The following is a 12,291-nucleotide window of genomic DNA, read 5'->3' as shown; positions in this document are numbered from 1 at the left end:
GATTTCCCGGTTGTTTTCCCAGCTTTTCCTTTACCCTTGGGGCTGATCCCAGATTTCCCAGCTGTTTTCCCTGGCCGTTCCTTTCCCTTTGGGGCTGATCCCAGATTTCCCAGCTGTTTTCCCTGGCTGTTCCTTTCCCTTTGGGGCTGATCCCAGATTTCCCGGCTGTTTTCCCTGGATGTTCCTTTCCCTTTGGGGCTGATCCCAGATTTCCCAGCTGTTTTCCCTGAATGTTCCTTTCCCTTTGGTGCAGATCCCAGATTTCCCGGCTGTTTTCCCTGGATGTTCCATTCGCTTTGGAGCTGATCCCAGATTTCCCGGCAGTTTTCCCTGGCTGTTCCTTTCCCTTTGGGGCTGATCCCAGATTTCCCGGCTGTTTTCCCTGAATGTTCCTTTCCCTTTGGGGCAGATCCCAGATTTCCCGGCTGTTTTCCCTGTCCGTTCCTTTCCCTTTGGGGCTGATCCCAGATTTCCCAGCTGTTTTCCCTGAATGTTCCTTTCCCTCTGGGGCAGATCCCAGATTTCCTGGCTGTTTTCCCTGAATGTTCCTTTCCCTCTGGGGCAGATCCCAGATTTCCCGGCTGTTTTCCCTGGCTGTTCCTTTCCCTTTGGGGCTGATCCCAGATTTCCCGGCTGTTTTCCCTGGCCGTTCCTTTCCCTTTGGGGCTGATCCCAGATTTCCCAGCTGTTTTCCCTGGCCGTTCCTTTCCCTTTGGGGCAGATCCCATATTTCCCGGCTGTTTTCCCTGGATGTTCCTTTCCCTCTGGGGCAGATCCCTGATTTCCCGGCTGTTTTCCCTGGATGTTCCTTTCCCTTTGGGGCTCATCCCAGATTTCCCGGCTGTTTTCCCTGGATGTTCCTTTCCCTTTGGGGCTGATCCCAGATTTCCCGGCTCTTTTCCAGCGGCGTACCGAAACCTTGGTCAGAACCTGTGGGGGCCGCACCGCTACGGGAGCCTGGGGGCTCTGCGGGTTCGCTCGGTGGTGTCGGGGCCCTGCGCCGCTCACAGCCTGCTCATCACCGCCGAGGGCCGCCTCTGGAGCTGGGGTGAGCCTGCAGGGAGTCCCAAACCTCCCCCGGGATAATGGGAGTGGACCAGGAATCTGCCCTGGGGTAACAGGATTGGGCCAGGGAACTGCTCTGGAATAATGGGGTTGGACCAAAAAACTGCCCTGGGATAACAGGATTGTCCCCAAAAACTGTCCTGAGATAATGGGAATGTCCCAAAAATCCACTAGGATAACGGCATTCGTCCTGAAACCACCCTGGGATAATGGGGTTCATCCTGGAAACCGGCCTGGGATAATGGAATTGTCCCAAAAACCTCACCTGGTATAACAGGGAATGTCCCAAAAGAGTGATCTGGGATAATGGGGTTGTCCCAAAAATCCACTGGGATAATGGGTTTCAGGTTAGGAACTGGCCTGGGATAACAGGGTTCATCCCAAAACCTGCCCTGCGATAATGGGGTTCATCCCAAAAAACTAGCCTGGGATTCCTCCCAAACATCTCCCCTGGAATTCTGGGATTCCCCAGGGAGCTGGGAGTGGGCTCAGCCTGCAGAAAAAATGGGATCAAGGTGTGGGGACTTCCATAGCTCTGAAATTCCCTGGCAAGGATTCATTCCCAGGGAACTTCAGGATGAGAGGGAGCAGCCTGGGGGGAACTTTGGGAAAACATTTCCCTGGAAAACGTGCTTGGGAGTCAGAATGAGCTGCCCAGGAGTGGCCATCCCAAGGAAAGCCGGGATGTGGCACTTGGAGACAGGGTGAGCTTTTCCCATTGTGGCATTCTGGGGTTTTTTTGGGATCTCCCCAGGTCGGAACGAGAAGGGGCAGCTGGGCCATGGGGACACAAAGCGCGTGGAGGCTCCACGGCCGATCGAGGCCCTGGCGGGGGAGGCCATCGTGGCAGCGGCGTGCGGCCGGAACCACACCCTGGCACTGACCGGTGCGGAACCAGGGATCCTGGGAAAGAGGGCCCTGGTCCCGGGGAGCACTGCCCTGATCCCCGGGAATGCTGCCCTGATCCCCGGGAACTCTGCCCTGATCCCGGGGAACGCTGCCCTGATCCCGGGGAACTCTGCCCTGATCCCTGGGAACGCTGCCCTGATCCCGGGGAACGCTGTCCTGATCCCGGGGAGCTGCACTGAATCCTGGGGAACTTCCCTGATCCCGGGGAACTCTGCCCTGATCCTGGGGAACGCTGCCCTGATCCCGGGGAACGCTGTCCTGGTCCCGGGGAACGCTGCCCTGATCCCCGGGAACTCTGCCCTGATCCCCGGGAACTCTGCCCTGATCCCGGGGAACGCTGCCCTGATCCCGGGGAACGCTGCCCTGATCCCGGGGAACGCTGCCCTGGTCCCGGGGAACGCTGTCCTGGTCCCGGGGAACGCTGCCCTGATCCCGGGGAACGCTGCCCTGATCCCGGGGAACGCTGCCCTGATCCCGGGGAACTCTGCCCTGATCCCGGGGAACGCTGCCCTGATCCCGGGGAACGCTGTCCTGGTCCCGGGGAACGCTGCCCTGATCCCCGGGAACTCTGCCCTGATCCCAGGGAACGCTGCCCTGATCCCGGGGAACGCTGTCCTGATCCCGGGGAGCTGCACTGAATCCTGGGGAACTTCCCTGATCCCGGGGAACTCTGCCCTGATCCCCGGGAACGCTGCCCTGATCCCCGGGAACGCTGCCCTGATCCCGGGGAACGCTGCCCTGATCCCGGGGAACTGCACCAGAACCAGCCTCATGGCCAAAATCCCAGGAAAACTGCTTCAAATCCAACCCTTTTGCCCCAAATCCCAGGAATACTGACCCAGATCTGACCCTTTCGACCTAAAATCTGGGAAAACTACTCCAAAATCCACCCCTTGTTCCCCAAAGTCTTCCCCCCTTTCCCCCAAACCTGCCCCATTTTCCCCAAAATCTTTCCCTTCTCCCCCAAATCCATCCTTTTTTCTTTAAAATCCACCCATTTTGCCCAATATACACCCCTTTTGCCCCCAAATTCTGGGAAAACTGCCCCAAAATCTGCCCCTTTTACCACTAAATCTGCCCCTTTTGCTCCAAATTCCACCCGTTTTTCCCAAAATCCATTAAAACTGTCCCCAAATCCATCTCCTTTCCCCCAAATCCACCACGTTTTCCCCTATATCCACCACTTTTGCTTTAAAATCTGCCCATTTTGCCTAAAATCTGCCCATTTTGGGTCCAAATTCTGGGAAAACTGCCCTCCAAATTTGCCCCTTCATAAGTCTGTCCCTTTACACCCAAATCTGCCCCTTTGGCCCCCAAATTCTGGGAAAACTGACCCAAAATCTGTCCCTTTTGCCCCTAAATCCACCCCTTTTCCCCCCTGAATTCCAGTAGAACTGTCCTAAAATCCCATTTTTCCTCCCCAAATTCTCATTCCGGCAGAGAGTGGCTCCGTGTTCGCCTTTGGGGAGAACAAGCTGGGCCAGCTGGGGCTGGGGAACCAGACGGACGCCGTGCCCAGCCCCACCCAGGTATGGATTTGGGGGAAAATCCTGGGATTTGGGGTCTTTTCCTGAAATATTCCCCAAAATCTCCTGGGAATGCCGAATTCCCTTTCAGCCGCCAGCCGTTCCCAGCTCCCGCAAAAGCCAGGATTTTGAAATTGGGATTTTTGAGGATTTCTGGGATTTCCTGATAGAAATTCACCTTTTTTCCCCTTTCCTAAATTTTTGGATCCTGTTTTTCCAGCTTTTCCCACAGATCAAGGATTTCCCATGGAATTTTCCCTTTTTTCTCTTTCCCTGATTTTTTTCAGTCCTGCTTTCCCACATATCAGGGATTTCCCATGGAAATTCCCATTTTTTTCCTTTTCCTGTGTTTCTGATCCCATTTTCCCAGCTTTTCCTGTGTTTCTGATCTTGATTTTCCAGCCATTCCTGAAATTTCCCATCCGAATTTTCCAGCTGTTCCTGCAGATCAGGGATTTCCCCTGCAATTTCAGCTTTTTTCATTTTCCCCATGTTTCTAATCCTGTTTTTACCATTTTCCTGCATTTCTGATCCCATTTTTCCCTTGTTTTTCAATCCCCTTTTTCCTGCTTTTCCCATGGATCAAGGATTTCCCGTGGAAATTCCCCTTTTTTCCCTTTTCCCACGTTTTTCCCATCCTGTTTTTCCTGCTTTTTCTGTAATTTTCTGATCCCTTTTTACCTGCTTTTCCCATTATTTTTGACCCCATTTTTCCTGAAGATCAAGAAATTCCCACAAAAATTTCCCATTTTCAAGTTTTTCCTGATCCTGTTTTTCCAGCTTTCCCCTTTCTCCCACATTTCTGATCCCATTTTCTGGATTTTTCTGATCCCATTTTCCCTGTTTTCCTGATCCCATTTTCCTTTTGTCCCAGTTTTTCTGATCCCTTTTCCCTGTTTTTTCTGATCCTGTTTTCCTGGTTTTTCTGATCCCATTTTCCCGGCTTTCCTGATCCCATTTTCCTTTTGTCCCAGTTTTTCTGATCCCCCTTTGCCCGGTTTTTCTGATCCCCCTTTGCCCGGTTTTTCTGATCCCTTTTGCCTGGTTTTCTGATCCCATTTCCCGGTTTTCCTGATCCCATTTTCCATTTTTCTGGTCCCATTTTTCTGGCTTTTCTAATTTTTTCTGATCCCCTTTGTCACAGTTTTTCTCATCCCATTTTCCTTTTGTCACAGTTTTTCTCATCCCCTTTCCCCCTGTTTTTCTGATCCTTTTTTCCTGGTTTTTCTGATCCCGTTTTCCCAGTTTTTCTGACCCCCTTTTTCCTGGTCTTTCTGATCCCGTTTTTCCATTTTCCCCGCATTTCTGATCCCAATTCCCTGTTTTTCCCAGATCCTGTACAACGGGCAGCCGATCTCCAAGCTGGGCTGCGGGGCCGAGTTCAGCATGGTCATGGACTGCAAGGGGAACCTGTATTCCTTCGGGTGTCCAGAATATGGACAGCTGGGTACAGGATTTGGGAACATCCCATGGGTTTGGGATCATCCTGTGGGATTGGGACAGTTTGGGATCGTACCATGGGTTTGGGGAAGTTTGGGATCATCCTGCGGGATTGGGACTGGTTCAGGAGGATTCCATGGGGTCAGAACCAGTTTGGGACGGCCCCATGGGATTGGGGCAGTTCGGGACAATCCCCTGGGATTGGGGCTGTTCAGGATGATCCCCTGGAATTGGGGCGATTTCAGGATAATCCCCAGGGATCAGAGCCATTTGGGATGATCCCCTGGGATTGGGGCAGTTTAGGATCATCCCCTGGGATCGGGGCTGTTCAGGATCATCCCCTGGGATCAGGGCTGGTTCGGGACGATCCCGCAGTGGCTCAGACCAGCTCTGTCCCCTCTCCCCCCGCGTTCCAGGGCACAATTCCGACGGGAAGTTCATTGCGCGGGCGCAGCGCATCGAGTACGACTGCGAGCTGCTGCCGCGGCGCCTGGCCCTGTTCGTGGAGCGCACCAAGGACGGGCAGGTGCTGCCCGTGCCCAACGTGGTGGTCAGGGACGTGGCCTGCGGGGCCAACCACACGGTAAGGGATAACAGATGTATGGGAATGGGAATGGAGATGGGAATGGGGGCAGGCTGTGGCCTGCGGGGCCAACCACATGGTGAGGGATAACGGGAATATGGGGTAACGGGAATGGGAATATGGGATAATGGGAATGGGATTGGGAGCGGGACGTGGCCTGTGGCACCAACCACATGGTATGGAATGGGATCAGGATAACAGGAGTATGGGATAATGGGAATGAGAAGGGGTGTGAGATGTGGCCTGCAGGGCCAACCACACAGTGAGGGGAATGGGAATGGCATAAGGAATGGGAATAGGAATGGGATCAGGAATGGGATTCGGAACGGGTGCTGGACATGGCCTGCAAAGCCAACCACGCCATATGGAATGGGAGTGGGAAGAGGAGCGGGAGTGGGAGAATCAGGAATGGGAATGGAAGAGTGGGAGTGGACAGGAATGGGAGAGACCAGCTCAGCCTCTGCTCCCTCGCTCCACCCCAGCTGGTGCTGGATTCCCAGAACCGTGTCTTTTCCTGGGGACTTGGGATTTTTGGGATGTCTGAGGCTGTTCTCCCACTGTCATTCCCAGCTGGTGCTGGATTCCCAGAAGCGTGTCTTTTCCTGGGGATTTGGGGGCTACGGGCGCCTGGGCCATGCCGAGCAGAAGGACGAGATGGTTCCCAGGCTGGTGAAACTCTTCGACTTCCCAGGACGCGGCGCCTCCCAGATCTACGCGGGATACACCTGCTCCTTCGCCGTCAGCGAGACAGGTGGGAATGCCGGGATCTGGGAATGCTGGGGGAGCTGTCAGTGAGACAGGTGGGAGAGCAGGAATGCTGGGATCCGGGAATGCTGAGAGGTGTCAGTGAGACAGGTGGGAATGTGGGAGTCCAGGGAATACCAGGAATGCTGGGAAGGCCATCAGTGAGGTGGGAATGCCGGGATTTGGGAATGCTAGGGGAGATGCCAGTGAGACGGGTGGGAATGCAAGATTTGGAATTTGGGAATGCTGAGGGAGATGTCAGTGAGACAGGTGGGAACCTGGGAATCCAGGATTTAGGAATGCTGGGGGAGGTGTCAGTGAGACAGGTGACAGTGCGGGAATGCTGAGATTGGAAATGCTGGGAGTGCCGGAAATGCTGGGGCAGCTGTCTGTGAGACAGGTGGGAATCCGGGATTTGGGAATGCTGGGCATGCAGGATTTGGGATTTGGGAATGCTGGGGAAGCCATCAATGAGATAGATGGGAATGTGGGATTTGGGAATTCTGGGAATGCTGAGGGAGCTGTAAGTGAGACAGGTAGGAATCTGGGATTTGGTGTTTTGGGAATGCTGAGGGAAATGTCAATGAGACAGGTGGGAGTCTTTGATTTGGGATTTGGGGATGCCCGGGGAGCTGTAAGTGAGACAGGTGGGAATGCCCGGATTTGGGAATGCTGGGAGAAAGGTGGACTGACAGGCGTGATTCCTGGGAAGATCTTGAGATTTGGGAATTCCTCACGGGTGGGATTCCCAGGATTTGGGAATTCCAGAATCCGTGCCCTGACGGGTGGGATTCCCAGGGATCTCTGACAGGTGGGATTCCCAGGATTTAGGAATTCCAGGATCCATGCCCTGATGGGTTCCCTTGCAGGTGGATTGTTCTTCTGGGGTGCCACCAACACTTCCCGGGAATCCACGATGTATCCCAAAGCCGTGCAGGATCTGTGCGGATGGAAGATCCGCAGCCTGGCCTGCGGGTGAGTGAATTCCCACATTCCCACATTCCTGGGATCCCTGGGATCCTGGCATTCCCAGGATTCGGGTGCTCCCACACTCAGCGCTCACCTCCCTTGCAGGAAGAGTTCCGTGATCGTGGCAGCCGACGAGAGCACCATCAGCTGGGGACCCTCACCCACCTTCGGGGAGCTGGTACTGACCAAAAAAACCCCGAAAAAGTCCCCAGATATCCCAAAATGACACCTCAAATGTCCCAAACTGACATCATCAAAAACCCCAAACTGACACCCCAGAAATCCCAAACTGACACCCCAAATGTCTGAAACTGACACCCCCAAAAAACCCCAAACTGACAACCTCAAAAACCCCCAATTGACACCCCAAACCCACCATCATCTGGGGGCCCTCACCCACCTTCGGGGAGCTGGTACTGACCCCAAAAACACCCAAAATGATGCCTCAAACACCCCGAAAACCCCAAATGACACCCCAAACACCCCAAAAACTCCAAATCTCCCATACTAAAACCCCAAACTGCCATCCCAAAAGCCCCAAATAATACCTCAGATTTTCTTGGGAACACCAAAGGGACCCCAAACACCCCAAACCAAGTTGGACTGGCCCCTCTGGCCCGACTGACTGACCCCTGTCCATGGGATAATCCCACAGGGATATGGGGACCACAAACCCCAAATCTCTCATAACCCCACTGACCGACCCCTGTCCATGGGATAATCCCACAGGGATATGGGGACCACAAACCCCAAATCTCTCATAACCCCACTGACCGACCCCTGTCCATGGGATAATCCCACAGGGATATGGGGACCACAAACCCCAAATCTCTCATAACCCCACTGACCGACCCCTGTCCATGGGATAATCCCACAGGGATATGGGGACCACAAACCCCAAATCTCTCATAACCCCACTGACCGACCCCTGTCCATGGGATAATCCCACAGGGATATGGGGACCACAAACCCCAAATCCCCTGTGCATGGGATGATCCCACAAGGATATGGGGACCAAAACCCCAAATCCCCCATAACCCCAAAACCCAAATCCCCTGTCAATGGGTTGTTCCCACAGGGATATGGGGACCACAAACCCAAATCCTCCACAGCAGCGCAGGAGGTGAAAACCCTGGATGGGATCTACACCGAGCAGGTGAGGGGGCAGCCCTGGGGTTTGGGGTGGGATGAACGGGGTTTGTGAGGGAGGGGGCACCCACAGGGAATCATTTGGGGTTTGTGAGGCCATGCAGAACTCCTCATGCGTGGGGTCAGGGAGTACCCACAGTGAATCATCTGGGGTTTGTGGGGCCATGCCCAGTTCAGCACAGCTGTGGAGTGATGGAGGGAGCACCTGGATTCCCCTTAAATCATTTGGGGTGACTGAGGCTGTGCCCAACTCATCACACCTGTGGGGTGATGGGGGAGGCACCTGTGGGGAATCATTTGGGGTTTGTGAACCTGTGCCCAACTCGTGACACCTGTGAGGTGATGGAGAGGGCACCTGGGGCCATTCCCTAAAATAAAGGGGGAAACCAAAGCCATGCCCAGCTGGTCACACCTGTGGGGTCAGGGAGAGGGCACCCATGGGTCCCTCCTTTGAAATAATTTGGGGTGACTGAGACTTCACACAACTCATCCCAGCTGTGGGGTGAGGGAGGTGTGCAGGGCCCACCCCTAAAATAAACAGGGAAACTGATGCCATGTACAGCTCATTGCACCTGTGGGGCTGTTTCCAAAATAAACAGGGAAACTGAGGCCATGCTCAGTTCATCACACCTGTGAGGTGATGTGTGTGGATCCCCCCTTTAAATGAATCCAGGGAAATGGAGGCTGTGCCTGGCTCATGGCACCTGTGGGCGATAGAGCACATCGAAGCCATCCCCTAAATAATTTGGGGTTTGTGAGGCCATGCCCAGCTGGTGGCACCCATGGGACACCAGGGCCGTCCCTCAAACCCCAGGGCAGCTGAGGTCCTTGGGATGCTCCACACGGGGCCGGATCCCAGCAGGCAGGAGGGATCCCTGGGAAGGCTCTGGATCACCTCGGCTCCCCCTTTCCCATTCCATGGGAATTCCCATTCCATGGGCAGTGTCTGCTCCTGGGAGACCCCTTCCCATGCCATGGGACATTCCCATTCCCTGGTGCCTCTTTCCCATTCCCAGTTCCATGGGCTATTCCCTGGTGACCCTTTCCCATTCCAGGTGGCCATGGGCTGTTCCCATTCCCATTTTCCCATTCCAGGTGGCCATGGGCTATTCCCACTCGCTGGTGATCGCCCGGGACGAGTCAGAAGCGGAGCAGGAAAAGCTGCGGAAGCTCCCGGAGTACAACCCCCGCACCCTCTGAGGGGCCCCGATCCTGATCCCAATCTTGCTTCTCCATCCCGCCCGCCGTTCTCCCTCCCCAGTCCCGTATTCCCAGCTCTCGGTGGGATCATTCCCACCCCCATTCCCGGCTTTTGGAATTCCCAGCCGCAGCCGGACCTTCCGGCACCTCCCACCCTGGGTTTTGTAGGGTCTTGCCTTGAATTATTTTTATTTTATTTGTATGTTTCTGCAGCTTTTTTTTACTGTTTACCGTTTTTCCAGCCCCAAATCTCCCGTGGCTGCCGACTTGGGATCACTTTGGGGATCTGATCCCGGCTTGGGATCCCTTTAGGGATCAGCTGCCAATGCCTGTTTTTTTCCCCTATATTCCCATTTTTCCCCCCAATATTCCCATTTTTTGCTGGTTTTCCCTACTTTGGGTGCTACAGTTTTCGGGATTCCCCCCTCTCCCACCACTCCAGCATCCGCAGGGATCCCGGATCCCATCCCAGCAGCATTCCCGGATCCCATCCCAGCAGCATTCCCGGGCTCCCCTCCCCGCCCTCACCCACCCCGGGGACATCTCAGGGATCACGAGGGGAGTCCCAAAGGAATTTTTTTTCCCGGGAATTCGGGTTTTTTTGTTCCTTCTGGCGGATGGTTTGGCCCGGGATCAGCCGGAATTCCCAATTCCCAATCCCCAGTTCCCTCCCTGCCAGGTCACTGTGCTGGAATCTCGAGGTGCCTTCAGGAGTAGAGCCCAGCTCTGCCCCGCGCCATTCCCACTCCCTTCGGGCCATTCCCAGGGATTCTCCTGGATTTTTCCATGGATTTTGGCTCCTTCCCATCTCCCCCAGGGCGGCGCTCGGGGAGTTTGCAGTAAAAAAAAAAAAAAAAAAAAAAAAAAGGTGTTTTGGCAATTTTTGGGGTCGGGGGTTATTTTCCAGGGGGTTTGGAGAGGGAAGATCCAGGCCGGGGGGAGCTGGAAAATCCCAAATCCTGCTTGTTGCTTTTTCAGCAAGATTTAGGATTTGGGGTTGGGCAATCACCAAAACCCCACTTGGAACCCCAAAAGCCTTGGGGGGGCTGTGTCCGCATTCCCAAGGAATTCCTGCATTCCCAAGGAAGTCCCGAGTTCAGAAAGGATTCAGGGGAGCCATTCCTGCATTCCCAAGGAATTCCCAGATTCAAGAAGGATCCAGAGGGGCCATTCCCAAGGAATTCCTGAGTTTGAGAAGGATCAGGGGAGCCATTCCTGCATTCCCAAAGGGGCTGTGCCCGCATTCCCGAAGAATTCCCAACTTCAGGAAGGATCCCTAAGGAGCCATTCCCACATTCCCAGAGGAATTCCTGAGTTCGGAAAGGATTCTGAGGAGACATTCCCGAATTCCCAAAGAAGCCATTCCCATATTCCCAAGGAATTGCCATCTGGGGAAGGCTCCAGGATTCCCTGCGGAGGATCCAGGGAATTTTGGATTCCTTGCAGTAAAGCGCAGCTGGGTCGAGGCCGTTGTGTCTCCGCTCAGCTCCCGTGGGTTGGAGGGCAAAAAATTCCTGTTTTTCCATTTCAGTCCCTGATTTTTGGCATTTTGAAATCCTGGCTTTGTTTTTCAATATTAAATTTTTACTTTTAATTTTTTTTTTGTTTCCTATCTTCAGGTTTTTATTTTTATTTTCTTTTTCATTCCAGTTTGTCTTTTATTTCATCAAAATCTTGTTTTAATTCGTAAGTTTTTTCTTTGGTTCTCATTATAGATTCAACTTTGAACTTTCATGTTTTTCTTTTCTACTTTATTCCATCAAAATGCCTTTGTTTTAATTTCTGCTTTTTTATTTGGTGAATTCAAATTTGAACTTCATATTTTCTATTTCTCCTTTTTCCAATTCTGTACTTTTAATTCACCTTTTTATTTGTATTCCTAATTTTTAATTGCTTAATTTTTAAATTCTGCTTTTAATATTTTTAATTCAAATTCAATTGTAACATTTCTTTCTCTAATTTTCCATTTTAATTCAACTTTAATATTTATTTTACATTTTCCCTCTAAGTTTTAATTCTATTTTTTTATTCTGCTTTTAATTTTCTATTTTAAACTTCACTCTTTAATTTTCCCTTCATTTTTATTTCCCCATTTTTTTTCCTTCTGTCCCAAAATCCACCAGGCTACATCCTAAAGCATTTCCACTCCCGTTTTTCCCTTTGGAATTCCATAGGGACACAGCTCTGGGATTGGGGGTTTCTGTCCCTGTGTGGGGTCACTCCACGGGAATAGCTGTGGATTCTGTCCCTCTGGAATTCCGGCAGGGCTCAGACACAGCTCCCCATAGAACAGGGATGGATTCCAAGGGTGGGAATGGGGAATGGGGAATGGGGAATGGGAATGGGCAGAAGCTGGGCAATCCAGGTGAGACCCCACCTGCAGAGCTGCCCCAGCCCGGGGGGTTGGCGGGTCCAGCACAGGCAGGAGCTGGAGCTGCTGGAGCCAGGCCAGAGGAGGCTGCAGGGTGATCAGAGGGATGGGGCAGCTCTGCTGGGAGGATAGGCTGGGAGAGCTGGGAATGTTCACCTGGAAAAGGGAAGGCTCCAGGGGGAGCTCAGAGCCCCTTCCAGGGCCTGAAGGGGCTCCAGGAGAGCTGGAGAAGGACCAGAGACAAGGGCTGGAGGTACAGGACACAGGGAATGGCTTCCAACTAGAAAGGGACAACTCAGATTGGAGTATTTGGGATAAACTGTTCCCTGTGAGGG

At 53.1% G+C, this 12,291-nt stretch overlaps 1 protein-coding gene across 1 annotated transcript in view; it reads left to right on the top strand.

Moving 5' to 3' along the window:
• RCC2 (regulator of chromosome condensation 2) overlaps positions 1 to 9,708 on the top strand; it is a 38,393-nt gene extending 28,685 nt beyond the window's left edge. Inside the window, exons 3-12 of the mRNA XM_062507787.1 lie at positions 905 to 1,048; positions 1,820 to 1,951; positions 3,415 to 3,503; positions 4,833 to 4,947; positions 5,357 to 5,523; positions 6,094 to 6,274; positions 7,137 to 7,242; positions 7,342 to 7,414; positions 8,315 to 8,392; positions 9,481 to 9,708. Of these exons, the coding sequence (XP_062363771.1) occupies positions 905 to 1,048; positions 1,820 to 1,951; positions 3,415 to 3,503; positions 4,833 to 4,947; positions 5,357 to 5,523; positions 6,094 to 6,274; positions 7,137 to 7,242; positions 7,342 to 7,414; positions 8,315 to 8,392; positions 9,481 to 9,585 (1,190 nt within the window). The 3' untranslated portion in view covers positions 9,586 to 9,708. The remainder of the gene's footprint in view (positions 1 to 904; positions 1,049 to 1,819; positions 1,952 to 3,414; positions 3,504 to 4,832; positions 4,948 to 5,356; positions 5,524 to 6,093; positions 6,275 to 7,136; positions 7,243 to 7,341; positions 7,415 to 8,314; positions 8,393 to 9,480) is intronic.
• The last annotated feature ends 2,583 nt before the right edge of the window (positions 9,709 to 12,291 follow it).

This window comes from Cinclus cinclus, chromosome 23 (genome assembly GCF_963662255.1).
Source record: "Cinclus cinclus chromosome 23, bCinCin1.1, whole genome shotgun sequence".
Lineage (NCBI taxonomy): Eukaryota > Metazoa > Chordata > Aves > Passeriformes > Cinclidae > Cinclus > Cinclus cinclus.
The sequence above is the reverse complement of the archived record's forward strand: the minus strand, read 5'-3'. Positions and strand labels throughout refer to the sequence as shown.